General features: G+C 41.2%; 1 protein-coding gene across 1 annotated transcript in view; it reads right to left on the bottom strand.

Moving 5' to 3' along the window:
- The window catches only part of ITGB8 (integrin subunit beta 8), a 62,634-nt gene extending 61,762 nt beyond the window's left edge, over nucleotides 1–872 (bottom strand). The window contains exon 1 of the mRNA XM_070729668.1: nucleotides 496–872. Within this exon, the coding sequence (XP_070585769.1) occupies nucleotides 496–793 (298 nt within the window). The 5' untranslated portion in view covers nucleotides 794–872. The remainder of the gene's footprint in view (nucleotides 1–495) is intronic.
- Nucleotides 873–15,848: the final 14,976 nt, after the last annotated feature.

Raw genomic sequence — 15,848 nt, 5'->3', positions numbered from 1 at the left:
AAACACCAAACATTATTTAGGATGACTTTTCAAAGAAAGTTACTTTTCTCTTCAAAGAATGGATATGAAGTTCCTGTCTCTTCTAAGTTCGACTTTATTTATTTTATTATTTATTTATTTATTTATTTATTTATTGGATTTGTATGCCGTCCCTCTCCGCAGACTTACTTTATTCAGTCACTCCTGCTATGTTTATAAGGTTACACCCCTTTAGAAGTGTATAAAAGAGACCGTGATAGCATAAATTTATATAACTGTAATTTTATATTAGAGCTACACTCTAAGAAAACTCAGATTTGGGATTCTCGGGTTCAATGTAACTAAAGCTGCGTGTTTAGCCCAAGTCCCACTATGTTATAACGAGGCTGACGCGGATACAAGTACCAGCAGTCAGTCAGGTGCATCTCAAAGATTACGTGTGGACAGGCAGGCAGAGAAGAATGAAGAAGAGTGAGGAAAACGTGGTGCGATTCGGGATGGGAAGAAGAAACTTACGGCGCTGCCCCGAACCTGGCACAATCACCGCGAGCAGGCGACTCATTCCCAAAACCGGACCGGGATGCCGCTGGCATTTGTGCAGCGAGACGAGCCCAGCCGTTAGGAAAGCCAGGAGTGAGATCCACATAATGCTGTTTTGTTCTCCTCGGAGGTAGTACATAGTCCCGGTGCAGTAGCTCGTCGCGGAGTCGTTAACCCTGTGGAGACCACGGTGGAGACGGCACGGGTATGAACTACCACTCCGACCGAGACGCAGGTAGGAAGAAGCGGAGCTGGAAGGGGAGGGCGGCCGCATGTTAGGGCCATCTCTCGGCCGAAATCGCAGGACGAGGGCAGCAGAAGCGGCGCCCTGCTTTTCCGGAGAAACTCTCCATCCGTCTCGGCGTCCCGTTTAACTTTCTTGGATGCTGCTGCTGCCGCCGCCGCCGCCTGCAAAGCAGCTGTTGACAAAAGCCTTTTGTCCGCCTGTCCTCCGCTTGTTCTGGCAACCAAAAGCAAGTTCGCAGCAGAGGAATTAGAAAGAAGAAAGGAAGGTGAAGAACGAAAGAGTATCTGTGCCAAGGTCTCTCTTCTCTGATCCCCGGCGTGCTGGGGAAACTGTGGAAGAATGGCGCGGGTGCTTGGACATCGAAAGGCTCGCTTGATGCCGGCGGAGCTCCCGACCGGCTGCTCTCTTCCCTTCCAGCAGGTTAAAGCAAAACCGAAGAGACGTGAGGGAGGGAAGACGGGGAGTGGGTGGAGAGCGGGGCGTGGACCTGTCTCCAGTCGCTCTTTGTTTTGTAGCAGCGGCTCAGGCTTTCGCCCCTGCCTCTATTGTTCCATTCTGGGCTGCAAAGCTGCGAGCCGTTCTCTCCGCCCTCCTCTCCGTTGCCGCTTGGCAATCAACCCACGCTCTGCTCTCCGAGAGCCGCCTAAAGCCCAGATTAGACTTCTCCGTCATTGCCCGTCAGCGAATGTGTGCGTCTACCGTTCAGAGACGGTTGCATAGCCGTTTCGTGTATACTTTTCGGCTAGGGGGCGCTCAGACAGACAAGAAGTTGCATCAACCAATAAGCAATCAAAACGCGCACCTCAGGATAACGCACAATTGGGATTTGTTTTTGTGTTGGTCATTTGCAGCCATCTGCAACGTACAACTCCTTTGCAGTGCAGGTATGCAGCAATGGGATGCAACTGTGTATAGTCATCCCTTCGTACCTGTGCTGCCAAGGCAGCAGATGCCTGCAGGTGGGCCAACACAAAGGCCTCCAAATCCCAACTGCACTATGCAGAAATATGCATCCTGTGGTTCACCCAAATTCCTGCTGTGTTATCCTTGAGCATCCCCAAAGCGTTAACAGAGATATAATTGAAACAGCTAAGAAACTGTCTCAAAATGACAGACACATACGTTTCCAGATGTGCCGTGACAAAGATATCTAATCCAGGCTTAAACCAAGATAAGGCCACCTGTGTCCAGCATGTTGATTTCATCCAGAAAAGTCACTTCCCAGAAAAGTGAAAGGAAAACTTACAATGTTTGAACAGTGGAATTCTTCCTCCCACATTCTGAATAGTAATGCAACAGCAGGCAGAAATGTGGAAAACCCAGTTGTTGAAATCATGCCTATTAAACTCCTCCCTGTCTGATGGCTTTCCCAGGACTATGCCACCAAAACTGGGATTCCAGCCAGTTCATAAGGAAAAAGAAACCATGCTTAACCTAACATGAAAAGCTTTTTCTATAATGGAGGTGTAGTTGAACAACATATTGTTATTTTTGATTGTGTAATTTAAAGCAGAATATTGACAAGAGGTTGCAAAGCTGGAAATTGGGTGGTATGAAGGATCAATTTTTTTTCTTCTGCTTGTCAGTTCTGATCTCTGGTGTTAAAGTTCATTAAATATAATTAGGGGTAGGCAAGCCAGCATTGTAGGAGACCCATTCTCTATGATTTTATGAGTGGGAGGTATGAAAATTGCACTCTGTTAGTAATTTATTTGAAGTGATTGCTTCATATTGCCTTAGGGTAAATCAAGCCTGTATATTCTTACATCAGTCAGAAATTAGGTTTTGCTGCATTTATAAACAATGCTGTGAAAATTTTCCACTAAGTAGAGTGGTATTCACTTCCACTATTTTAACCAAGATTTAACTCAGTATATTTTGGATTAATTATATTGTATAAGTTTCAGCTTTAAAATTGTACCTAATATAGGCCCAACTCATTTCTGTATTCCAATTACACAAGCCAGTTTTTAATGTGGTTTCAACTCTGCAGTCTAATTCTGGCATATATTTAAGATATAATGATTAGCAAACTACAGTAACAAGATTTAAACTGTGTTAAATGAAACAAATTATTTTATATCTTAGCACAATGTATGAATACAGCCAGAATATTTGCTTTAAGTTGTTCTAGAACATCTACATCTCAGTATTTACTTTGGTTCAATAACTGACTCATTCTATCACAATAATTCTATCACAGGAATAAGTCAGGTTTCAGATATGTATGGATGGATGGACAGCAGGATAGATAATAGACAGGCAGACACTGTAACAATTATTGCTCATCTTTATTATTTTTGTAGCTTGCAAGCTGGCTTTCATGCCTAAGGCAAGGTTAGACTCTAGCCTGCTGTCTTAACACTAAGCTGGCCCCCGAATATGCTTTTGATATCCAAATGCATACCTATATCCACAAATCTTCTTTGGCTTGCACAGAAAACCTTAAAGCGAAGTTTCTAAAACTAATATTGTGAAACTTCCCCTTCTTTGAAGAAAAGCATCCAAAAAATCCTAATCACATTAATGCAAATAACCTTAGACTTACGACCACAATTGAGCAAGAATGAAATGCTACTGATTCAGATTGGTTCAGGGGAACCAGTAGTTGACATTTGGCCTGGTTGGTGGAACCGGTAGTGACTGCTGGCTGGCCACATGCCCATATTGGTTCCCTGGTCACTGCTCGCATGCCCTGCCCCACCCAGTCTCTGCTCTGCCTGCCTGAAGCACTACACCCTTGATCTACCTGCTAGGTAAGCCTGCAAGTTGCGGCTTACCTAGTTGTTCCTGCCCCACCACCATTTATTTATTTTATTTTATTATTGATTGATTGATTGATTGATTGATTGATTGATTGATTTTGTCTATTGCACAATGAGAGTTTTATTGGGTATACATATAGTAAATATATAATGAAGGTTATAGAGGATATACTCATAGTAAAATATATCTAAGAAAGAAGAGAAGAGAAGAAATAGGAATAAAATATATCAGTGAAATAATAGAATAAATATAGGAAAGAAGAATGGTATAGAAGATATAGGAGAGCAATAGGACAGGGGGCGGAAGGCATTCTAGTGCACTTATGCACAGCCCTTACTGACCTCTTAGGAATCTGGAGAGGTCAACCATGGATAGTTTAAGGGTAAAGTGTTGGGGGTTAGGGGATGACACTACGGAGTCCGGCAATGAGTTCCACACTTTGACAACTCGATTACTGAAGTAATATTTTTTACAGTCAACTTTGGAGCGGTTAATATTAAGTTTAAATCTGTTGTGAGCTCTTGTGTTGTTGTGGTTGAAGCTGAAGTAGTCGCCGACATGCAGGACGTTGCAGCATATAATTTTGTGGGCAATACTTAGATCATGTTTAATGCATCTTAGTTCTAAGCTTTCTAGACCCAGGGTTGAAAGTCTAGTCTCATATGATATTCTGTTTCGAGTGGAGGAGTGAAGGGCTCTTCTGGTGAAGTATCTTTGAACATTTTCAAGGATGTTAATGTTTGAGATGTGATATGGGTTCCAAACAGATGAGCTGTATTCGAGGATGGGTCTGACGAAAGTTTTGTAAGCTCTGGGGAGTAATGAGAGATTGCCAGAGCAGAAGCTACATAGGATTAGGTTTACAACTCTTGAAGCCTTCTTGGCTATATTGTTGCAGTGGGCTTTGGCACTTAAGTCTTTTGTTATTAATATACTGAGGTCTTTAACCGAGTAGGGGTTATCTGTGATAATTTTATTATTCAGTTCATATTTGGAGTTCAGATTCTTTTTCTCAATGTGTAGGACAGAGCACTTGCTGGTTGAGATTTGGAGTTGCCATGTGTTAGACCACTCAGAAACAGCATCAAGGTCTTTTTGGAGAGTAGTTGTGTTATTGGTGGTGTTGAAGAGTTTTACATTGTCGGCGAAGAAGACACAGTTGCTTGTGATGTAATCACAAAGGTCTTTGATGTAGAGAATGAAGAGCGTTGGTCCCAGTACACTACCTTGAGGGTAGTGCTTCACCTACTTCTTTCCCTGTGGCCCATAGCCCTGCCATGCGTGGCTGCCTTCCATGTGGCCTTCCCAGAGTCCCCGTGGCCAGCTGGCGAAGGCAGGCAAACAGAAGGCCACATGGAAGGCAGGCAAGCATGTTGGGACTGAGAGGAGGAGAGCCAGCAGCCTATTCCCTTCCCCAGAAACAATTTTGATCACATTATCATGAGGAAGCTGCAACAGTTGCAAGTATGAAAGATAGTCATGAATCAGTTTTTTCAGTGCTGTTGTAACTCTGAATGTTCATGAATGAAGTATTGTAAGTCAAGGACTACCTGTATATATTATCACATCAGGTTTGCCCCTCTCATTCTTGCTTTCATCCCTGCAGGGAGCAGAAATCAAGGATTTGGGTGCAAATCCCCACCCGCCCAAATTTTTCTGGCTCTTGTTTAAATCCAAATTAAGTCTCAGCTATACTGATTCTCTCCAGACCATGAGAAATCTCTGCTTGAATGAGTTTTATAATTGTGGAATGCCTTCAAGACTATATCCCATTCAAATGAATCACACAGCTTAATATGTAACAGGATATAGAAAACAATTAGTACCGTTATTCAGTTTATTAAGGGCCATAATTAGTGGGTCCTGATTTATATCCGGAAGCCACTATAATCTAGATCATATTGCTTGTCTAACCCAGTAATGTTTACTTTGATTGCAGTTATTTTCTCCCAACCCCTTATATCTAACTGATTAGTGCATACAGCTTAACTGGGATTATCTACATGGGTTTAGCATTGAGCTATAATGGTTCTTCCCATAATTCAAAGCGTAACTAACTCTGTTCCAAATTGGGCTGCAATTGAGAGCTTGTGCAAAGTTTTCTTGGTTGTAACATTAAGACCGCAGAATAATTAACTTGGACTGAAAGACTCCATAAACATTGGAAAACTACACAAAGACACAGACACAGACATTCACACACACACAACTTCAGAGAAATACACAAATACTTGCAGAGAAAAATAGATATAGACATTATTGCTAGATATTTCCAAAGTGAAAGGAAAGGAAAGGAAATAGAAGATAAAAGGTGTTGTATTTTTCCTTCCACTTTTAGGAGTGAGTAATATGATTCTTTCTGTCTTTTTTCTTACTAATTCTTCTAACAATTATTAACTATGGATGTCTTCCTTCACATCCCACTGTGAAGCTGAGTATAATGCTTTTTCTCCATGTCTTATAAATTATTTTAAATAATATTTCAATAAGTCTTATTGGGCTACTTTGGATTAAGGATACAAATGAAAAACAATGCATGGATGGTTTTCCACATTACAAATTTATTATTCTCATTTGATGAGAATAGTACTTGATGAGCAAACCGCAAGGAACAAAGGTTTCTTTTGATAGATGAATGAATGGAAAGTACCTTTTTTCAAACCAAGGAAATTCCCTCCCTTTCCCCCAGGTATTTACTCCATTAAAATGTTGGCTGAACTTGCATACATGTAACAAAAAGGCAGATTTTGTAAAACTGGATTAATGAATAGGTCATAATAGCCTGGTTTACTTATAACGCTAAGCTAAAATCAAACTAATTATAGCTTGCAACTTAGCCACTGATTTCTCAGTTTATATACTATTCCACATTTTGTGTCTAGCACAGTCTTTTGGCATCTTGGAATATTTTCTCTCTAGTCACACATAGTATCCAATCCATGTTACCTAAATTATACATACATACAATATCTCCGGGACCGCCTTCTGCCGCACGAATCCCAGCGACCAGTTAGGTCCCACAGAGTTGGCCTTCTCTGGGTTCCATCGACTAAACAATGTCATTTGGTGGGACCCAGGAGAAGAGTCTTCTCTGTGGTGGCCCCGACCCTCTGGAACCAGCTCCCCCCAGATATCAGAGTTGCCCCCACCCTCCTTGCCTTTCGCAAGCTCCTTAAAACCCACCTCTGTCGTCAGGCATGGGGGAATTGAAATTTTTCCCTTCCCCCTACGCTTATAGAATTTATACATAGTATGCTTGTTTGTATGATTGGTCTCTTAAATTGGGGTTTTTTAAGATTGTTTTTAATATTAGATTTGTTACATTGTCTTCTTTATTGTTGTTAGCCGCCCCGAGTCTTCGGAGAGGGGCGGCATACAAATCTAATAAATAATAATAATAAATAATAATTCTACAATCCATGTTACCTAAATTATACATACACACATACATGAAAAATAATGCTTACTATAAGCCAAAACTAAGTACCATGGCTTATCATGCTGTGTGAATAAAGAATAACAGAATAATAGAATTGGAAGGGATTTTGGAGGTCTTCTAGTCCAACCCCCCTGCTCAAACAGAAGATCCTATACCCATATGCCACTTGTGCAAGAAGTGGCACACAGTGTCCTTTTTGTGGGCCACGTACCATCGGCAGCTGCTCTTCCAGGTTCCATTGCTTGCATGCGCGCTAGCCAGCTGCTCTCTTCTGGGTTTCATCGCACACATGCATGCGGGACAGCTGCTTTCTTCTGGAGAGCTTGCCTTCAGAATTTGTGAGTGGTCCATCACCTTTTAACCAAAACTGGAGTGAGTGTGCATGCTGGCATACCGGAACCCGGAAGGGAGCAGCTGGCTGGCACACATTTATTTGCTTGTTCATTCGTTTGTTTGCTTCCTTGCTTGCTTGCTTGTTTTCTATGCCACCCTAGCCAGCTGTTTTTTCCAGGTTCCAGCATGCGCATAAAACCTGGTCTCTTCCAGGTTTCGGCATTCCAGCATACGTGCACGCTCCAGTTTTGCCATGGAAAGGTTAAGCATCACTGTCCTATACCATTTCAGACAATTAGCTGCCCAGTTTCTTCTTAAAAATCTTTAGTGATGGACCATTCACAATTTCTGAAAGCAATTATTAAAGTTCTAAATATGTTCTCTCCTTGATTATCTCGATTAGATTAGAAAGCACTGATTCATAATTCATAACAACTTCTCAAGTTAGTACATTGTACAAAAAGTAGAAATGAATACAAATTCAATACTTTTAACAAAGATCTATACTCCTAAAATAAACGCAGCAAAACCTAATTTCTGTTTATAAATGCAGCAAAATGTAATTTCTGACTGATGTAAGAATCATTTCAGTTATTCATTTGAGTAGGAAATCAGTATTGGGTTCCTACCTGGACAGGTGGGGACAGTATTCCAATAGCAAAAATGGAGCTGTGCACATAGCAGGCAGGCGGGCGCATCAGAGTGAGATTTAGCTTCTGTGCATGCACAGGAAGCAAGATCTTGTGAAAGGATGCACGGGCGTGTGATATTTTGGCGATTTTAAGCGATTTTTGCTTCCACGCATGCGCGGAAGCAACCCCCCGGCAGAAATCTCATGTGCCGCACGTGAGTGCAGAAGCCAAATCTTGCTCCAATGCATGCGCACACCTGCCACAGCTGTGCATGCAACCACAGCAGTAGCAGAGGAAAGTTGGAACTACCACCTGTAGGAAATGCTTTTTGATTAATCTATGTTTAGGATTAAGTGTCTGGTGGACTATTTTATTGGAAGGGTGAGAGAATAACAGTATCTCACGCATAGTATATTTCAAGGTAAAACAATGTTCTTTCTTCTCCCTCATACAGAATGCGTACTCACAAGAGTATCTTCAACTGATAAAATTGCCAACTTTCTTCTCTTAAAAATATATTTAGCTATGTTTCAGAAAAAGTTTTTATTTGTAATGTTTTATTAATCTCAGTAAGAAAGTTTTAGGTTTCAGTCCTAAACAAAGAAATATTATTGTTGTTGTTGTTGTTTATTAGATTTGTATGCTGCCCATCTCTGAAGACTCAGGGAGGCTCACAGGATAAAATATAAAACAGTGAATACAATGACAAGTCTAATTAATAATTATTATTATTATTATTATTATTATTATTATTATTATTTATTAGATTTGTATGCTGCCTCTCTCTGAAGACTCGGGGTGGCATACAAACTACATAAGTTAAAAACCCCAATATATTAAAATCAATCAAACAAATTCAATCACAGCCATATATCACATTTATTGGCCAGGGGGTCTAGATCTAATTACCCCAAGCCTGGCAACATAAATGAGTCTCTTGCGAAAGGCGAGGAGGGCGGGGCAGTGTGACTCTCTGGGGGGAGCTGATTCCAGAGGGCCAGGGCCCCCACAGAGAAGGCTCTTCCCCTCGGCCCCGCCAAACGACATTGTCTGATTGATGGGACCTAGAGAAGGCCAACTCTGTGGGACCTAACCAGTTGCTGGGATTCATATGGCAGAAGGTGGTCCCACAAGTAATCTGGCCTGATGCCATGTAGGGCTTTGTAGGTCATCACCAACACTTTGAATTGCATCCGAAAACCAATTGGTAAACATTACAGGCCAATGTTGGAGAGACATGGATATGTGTGGGAAGATCCATGACCGCTCACACGGCTGCATTTTGCACGATTTGAAGTTTCTGAACACTTCAAAGATAGTGAAGTGTAGTGTAGAGAGCATTGCAGTAGTCGAACCTCAAAGTGATAAAGGCATGAGTGACTGAGGGTAGAGACTCCCTGTCCAGGTAGGGCTGCAACTGGTGATCCTGGGCAACCCCCCCCCCCCACCACAACTGAAAGTCCAAAGTCAGCTGTGGATCAAGGAGGATCCTCAAGTTGCAGATCCTCTCTGAAAGGGGTCAGATGTTCCCTCCCTCCAAGAGTAATTTACGAACAGATGTAAGTGTCCTTGGAAGGCAGAACCCAGAGCAAATATGCTCTACCAGTCTTTCAATTTAATTAAAATGTAAAGACTTTTTAAAATATTAATTATTTATTCAATTATTGCAGTACAATACAAATAATGCAACAAATATTCTGAATTTAAATTTTTTTGGAATCAAATCAAATAAATCTTTATTTGATAGTAGATCAGCAAATAAAACAATTAATAAAGATAAAAGAAAAATAGTTATGTTAAAATATTTTAAAGGGGTTGAAGTTAATAGTATATGTAATATTGTGCAGATTATACAACAGCAAGCACTGTATTTTTCAGTGTATAAGACGCACCGGTGTATAAGACGCACCCAGATTTTAGAGGAGGAAAACAAGGAAAAAAAGTATTCTGAACCAAATGGTGTAGTATTATATTGTTTAATAAAATATCAGTGTAGCAGAATACTTTTACAACCATACATACCTATTACAAACTTCAAACTTGACAGTTTGTGGACTTTCAAAACTTGTGGACTTCAGCTCCCAGAATTTCTCCACCAGCCATGCTACTTTAGGAATGGGAGTTGAAGTCCACAAGCCTTAAATTTGCCAGGTTTTAAGATCCTTGCATGCCTAACCCCTAACCCAGGGGCCTTCAAACTTGACAGCTTTAAGACTAGTGGACTTCAACTCCCAGAATTCATCCACTACTCATGTTACCTTAGGAATGGGAGTTGAAATCCACAAGCCTTAAACTTGCCAGGTTTGAAGACCAATGTCAAGTTCCACCCAAACCCAACTTATTTGACCCCTATGACAATCATTAAGTGTTGTACCTCATGATTCTTGTCAAATATATCTTTTCTTTTATGTACCCTGAGAGCATAGGCACTAATGACAAATTCCTTGTGTGTCCAATCACAGTTGGCAAATAAAGATTTCTACTCTACTCTATACACTAATCTAGTCTATTCTGAAACCTTGTGTAAAGCCTTAAATGATCTTGAAAAAGCTAAAAAGGTTAGATGGGATTCTCCTGCTTACTTGGATAGGAGACTACAGGGGAAAACTGTAAATATAGACCCCCACCTGGAAATAACACATAGGCCAGAAGAAGGTAATGAACCCCCCCCCCCAAATTTCTCCATTGTTTCCAAGAAAATAACCTAAAGCCATCCATGTGATCCTTCCTAGAAGTGGTGCCCCATTTTGAAGCCTTGTCTACTTTTAACCACAGGCATTCCCAGGCGCGAGTCATTCCCTTTCATGTGTTTTCTTTGACCGAATTCATGGAAAATGCTTCATTTGAACCAGCTGAAACCCACTGCAATTCTCCCATATCCCCAATGCATTCGGATCCCAGTCCACCTGCAACAATTGGGGGCCGTAGGAAAAACCACCCCTAGGAAAGCCTATCTACTTTTTGGCAGAAGTGGGTGAAACGTGGAAATGTATCAATCTGGATTCCCTCGCCAACTCTCCCAAGGCTGCTGGGCTTATCTTTCCCAACCCTGCTTGGAAGAATTAACTAGCATGTGAACTCTAATAACTCTAATAATACTCTTGATTTACAGGCATTAAATAAAATCATAAAATAAGTTCCCCAAATCAATGTTGTACTACCCTGATCTTTCAGATTTAGCCACCTGTTATTATGTCATATATTTGACAAAGTGATGCAGAAAAAACTTTTATTCACAACTATGTATTATTTTCTTTACGTGTTATTGCCATAAGGATATTATTATCTGCTATTTGATTCTTCATTGCTCTGGTAATTTAATAGGCATTTGATAGCCTCCTCCTCTTACTCCTGTTCCTCTTGCTCCTCCTCCATCATATACCATATTATTAAAACTGCATACTACTGTAGCATGCAAAAATAGTTCCTACACTTCTATAACTAGAAATGAATTTGCTATGTTTAAAATCATTAGGAAAAATCTTTGGATTCTACATGAACATTTTGCTTAAAATCAATGTGAGCTTCAATGAATGTATATAATCTTTCATTTTGTTAAAATAATTGAAAAGATGATAAAGGAAATTTTTTTAGAGTGTCTAATCATGCTCTGTCCAAACTTCATATGCTTTTGCTTCCTTCCCATCTCTCTATAAAATCAAAGACCCTAAGAAATACTTCAAAGAGAATTGTTTTTTAACTGGAGCTTCCAGGTTTTTTAATCTACTCATTCGCTTTAATCAGAAGCCAATCATAACAATGGCTTACTTAATGCAACTTCTCTTAACCTCAGATCTACTGATTGCAATGTTTTTCAATGTTAATAGGAACATTCTAAAGGAAAGAATCTAGGAATCAAGATGCAGCAAAGTTATTCAAATAACATCAAATTTAGCATCATGTTACTACCCAAAATAGTGCTCCAGTAAAAAGAATTCCGTTTTATATATTGCACAATATTCTTCCCACACATGTTTAATATCATTGGTCCATGTCAGTGAATAAATCTTTTTTTGAATTACACAGGATATTCTTATTGGGATAGTAAAAGCACTGTGCTTTCATTTTTGACTGTTTCAGCACTTTCTTGGTTGAAAGTCAACAACAGGCTTCTGTAAATCACATATTCAAAGTTTGCATTCAAGTTGGCGCCTGCAGCATGATGGAAAAACAGTGTGAAGGACAAATAATAGTCCACTACAATGTTGTTAACCTCTTTGACCAATATGATTTAATAGTTGTATTAAGTAACTATGCCACATGGTTAAATTTACATGCTGTATATTTATAAACTTTTTTCCAATTTACTAAGGCATGCTAAAATATATTTACAAGTTTAACATATGATTTTAATTCTACTGCCTCTTCATGTCCATATTCTTGATCTCTTTTCTTATCTATTTTTTTCTGCTTTCATGCATTGAACAATGATAATTTAACAATACAGTATTCTGAATCTGGCACATATAACCGTTTCTCCTTTTGTCCTCCATAAATAAAGTCCCACTCCAATTTAAAAAGGACTTACCACTCAGGGGGGAAAAACTAAAAAAGTAGAAAGAGAAAAGAAATAACAAACTTTTAAAATATGGGCAGGCGGAAAAGGAAGAAAGAACATAGAAATAAAAGCAAAAGAAAATTTAGAGAGCTAAGAATAACCAATGGGAATACAGTGGTCCCTCGATCATCGCGAGGGTTCCGTTCCAGGACCCCTTGCGATGATCGATTTTTCGCGAAGTAGCGGTGCGGAAGTAAAAACACCATCTGCGCATGCGCAGATGGTGTTTTTACTTCCACCGCCGCCCGCCCTTCGCCCGCCCACCCCGTTGCTCGCGCCTGGGGTTTCCCCGCGCGCGTGCCGCCCGCCCGCCCACGCCGTTGCTGGGGCCGCTTCCCAGCTGGGAAGCGGAGCTGGGATGTCCCCAAGCGTGTGCGCGTTGCTGGGGCAGCTTCCCAGCTGGGAAGCGGAGCTGGGGTTTCCCCAAGCGCGCGTGCACCGCCCGCCGGCCCACGCCATTGCTGGGGCTGCTTCCCAGCTGGGAAGCGGAGCTGGGATGTCCCCAAGTGCGCGCGCGTTGCTGGGGTGGCTTCCCAGCTGGGAAGCAGAGCTGGGGTGTCCCCGCGCGTGCCGCCCGCCCGCCCACGCCGTTGCTTGCGCCGCCGCTGGGGTCTTACCGGGGCAAGAGGGGGAAGACCCAGGGAAGCCGCCCAGCAGCTTATCTGCCCGGCGGGAAACTCCACCATCTACGCATGCGTGGCCATAGAAAAAAAGGCACGCATGCGCAGATGGTGTTGTTTACTTCCGGGTTGAAAACTCGCGATATAGCGTTTCGTGAAACTCGAGATCGCGAAACTCGAAACTGTAAATGAAAATAGACAAAGGCCTTTTCTTTCTGTTGATCATCACATCCACAATACAGCATCTATTGCTGTTTGAGGAGTACAAAACATAGAATCTCAAACAGGAAAAATAAGAGAAGAAGTGAGGGAGAATAGGTAAATAGTGAAGATATATGAAGTTTTGGTTACATGTGCATAGATTAAATTATAGACTCAGTAATTGAAAAACTGCACTAAAGACTTTGAATATACAATTTTGATGGAAGGTTTGGAGTAGCAAAAATGGTATAATTAAAAGAAGTAGCATCACCTAGATCTTTATTTTGATTCTGCAGAGGTAAAACATTTTCTTCCAATGATGAAATATCATAGAACTGGTATCTACAGTAGGCTTTTCTGAGATATGCAGTCTACTACATGAGTATTATAATATTATTATTATTATTATTATTATTATTATTATTATTATTATTATTATCATCATCATCATCATCATTTTCATTATCATTATTATTTTCACAAAAAAATCAATAATACACCTCTAACAAGATTTATATGCTGCATTTCATATCACAATATCACAAGTCGAACACTTCTTAAAAGTCTAGAACTGTGTGATGTATTTTCATATGATGCGTGCAGATACAAGTATGGTGGCCTTTTGCAACTGACAGATCGTGATTTTGTCAATGTTCCTTGTTTTCAAACAATAAACCAACTGAGGTCTTTTGGGCCACCATCTGTACTGCTTTCTACCATCACAGGCACTAGACCTGCCCCCCCCCATTCCTTCCCTTCTACCATCACAGGTACTAGACTTGCTTCCCCCTCCACATTCCTTCCCTGCCTTATACCATCAGAGGCACTAGGCGTACTTCCAGGGATGAGCCACAAGCCAGTGTGGCGGGAATGCCATTCTGGTGGTGGAAATGGAGCGTGTAGCCTTGTTACATTGCCGTAGGGCATGCATGGGCGTGCACACGCAACTGGCACAATTCAGGTAAAAATTACCAGGCTTTTGCCCAAATCTCGCTACCGCAGGGATGTCCACACAAGATTTCTGCTGCTCTCCTGCGCCGCAGGCATCTCTTGGCACATGTGGGGGAGCAGAGAGCAGGCCATGCGACCAGAGCTTGGGGCCACCTAGCCTGGCCCATCAACCTGCAGGAGATCACAGAAGAGTAAGGTAAGGGCTGGGCGGACCACTCACGGTGCGGTGGGTGGCAGTGTGGTGGAGGGGTGAGTGGATGGAGCCACCAGTCACAATGTAGCGGGCAGGCCACTCATAGTGGCACTGTCATGAGTAGAGCGGCAAGACAGTTGAGTGGGTGGAGTCAGAGTAGGCAGGCAGCAGGCCACGAGTGGACTCGCACAGGCGAACGGATGGCAGTGGAGTCAGAGCGGGCAGGCTGCTCATGGCAGTGCCACCACAAGTGGACAGGTCATGAGCAGCAGAGCTGCTGTGAGCGGCGCAGCAGAATGACTGGCAGCTCTTATTTGTTTTGTCCAGTTTCTGGGCCTTTTTGCTTCCGCGTATGGCAGAAACACACCATGTCAGAGAATCATATATCATCATCATCATCATCATCATCATCATTACTACTACTATTACAACTACTACTACTACTACTACCTCTACTACTACACTGATCAACACAAAAAAAATCATAGCAAAGGTAGTATGCCTGTTTTATGGAGATGGATGTGTTGATTCCAAAAATATGCTTAGTTTGCTCTATCACAAAGTTTCTGATATAGAAGAATTTTTGTTATTATTTTTACATTTTCAATGTATGTGGTTTTTCTATGTTATCCCCATTTCTTTGCTTGTCATACTTAATTGTGAATTTTCGTACAGGGACATCAGTAAAATGTTTAGTGAGTTTTATGGGAAGGAATATTGACAGTGGATGTTAATATGTACTATTGTAGCAGGACAAGAACTACTTGTTGCCAATAAGGGAGCAGAGACCACAAGGAGATTTGAGATACACAGGTTTATTGCATGCGGTTCAGAATGATATCAAAGGACTTCTGAACAGTTATAAAACTGTCTCCTGGGAGTATTTATACATATGCAAAAGCGGAGAGTGAAATAACCAATCATATATCAAAGAAACAAAGTTATATGATGTAAAAACACAGAAACGAAAATTACAAAGTTGAAAGTACCTGTGGTAGGCATAAAGAAGAACTTGCGGTTAATAAGTGGTTATATTCGTGTCAAGCTATATGCCAGTCTATCTGCCTAGAGTGCAGGTGACAACCTATTTACACCATCAAAGCTATGTTCCTTTTCCTGAGTACATTTCTTGGTTACGCTTTTAGCACTACAGCTGTATCTCAACCGGGCACAGAGGAAGCAAAAGTGTAAGAGCAAAGATTTGCCCGATTGTCAGCACTTTAAAAATGTCAAGCGTATATCAGATATATGTAGGACAAAGGTCATATATAAAAAGAGCATAATTCAGGCACAAATTGTAGTAATAAGTAAAGACGCATATATCAGGCCTTAGCCTAGCTTCCTCACTATAACACTATACTTGTTTGACAAATAAATAAATAAAAATAA

This window comes from Erythrolamprus reginae, chromosome Z (genome assembly GCF_031021105.1).
Source record: "Erythrolamprus reginae isolate rEryReg1 chromosome Z, rEryReg1.hap1, whole genome shotgun sequence".
NCBI lineage: Eukaryota > Metazoa > Chordata > Lepidosauria > Squamata > Dipsadidae > Erythrolamprus > Erythrolamprus reginae.
The sequence above is the reverse complement of the archived record's forward strand: the minus strand, read 5'-3'. Positions and strand labels throughout refer to the sequence as shown.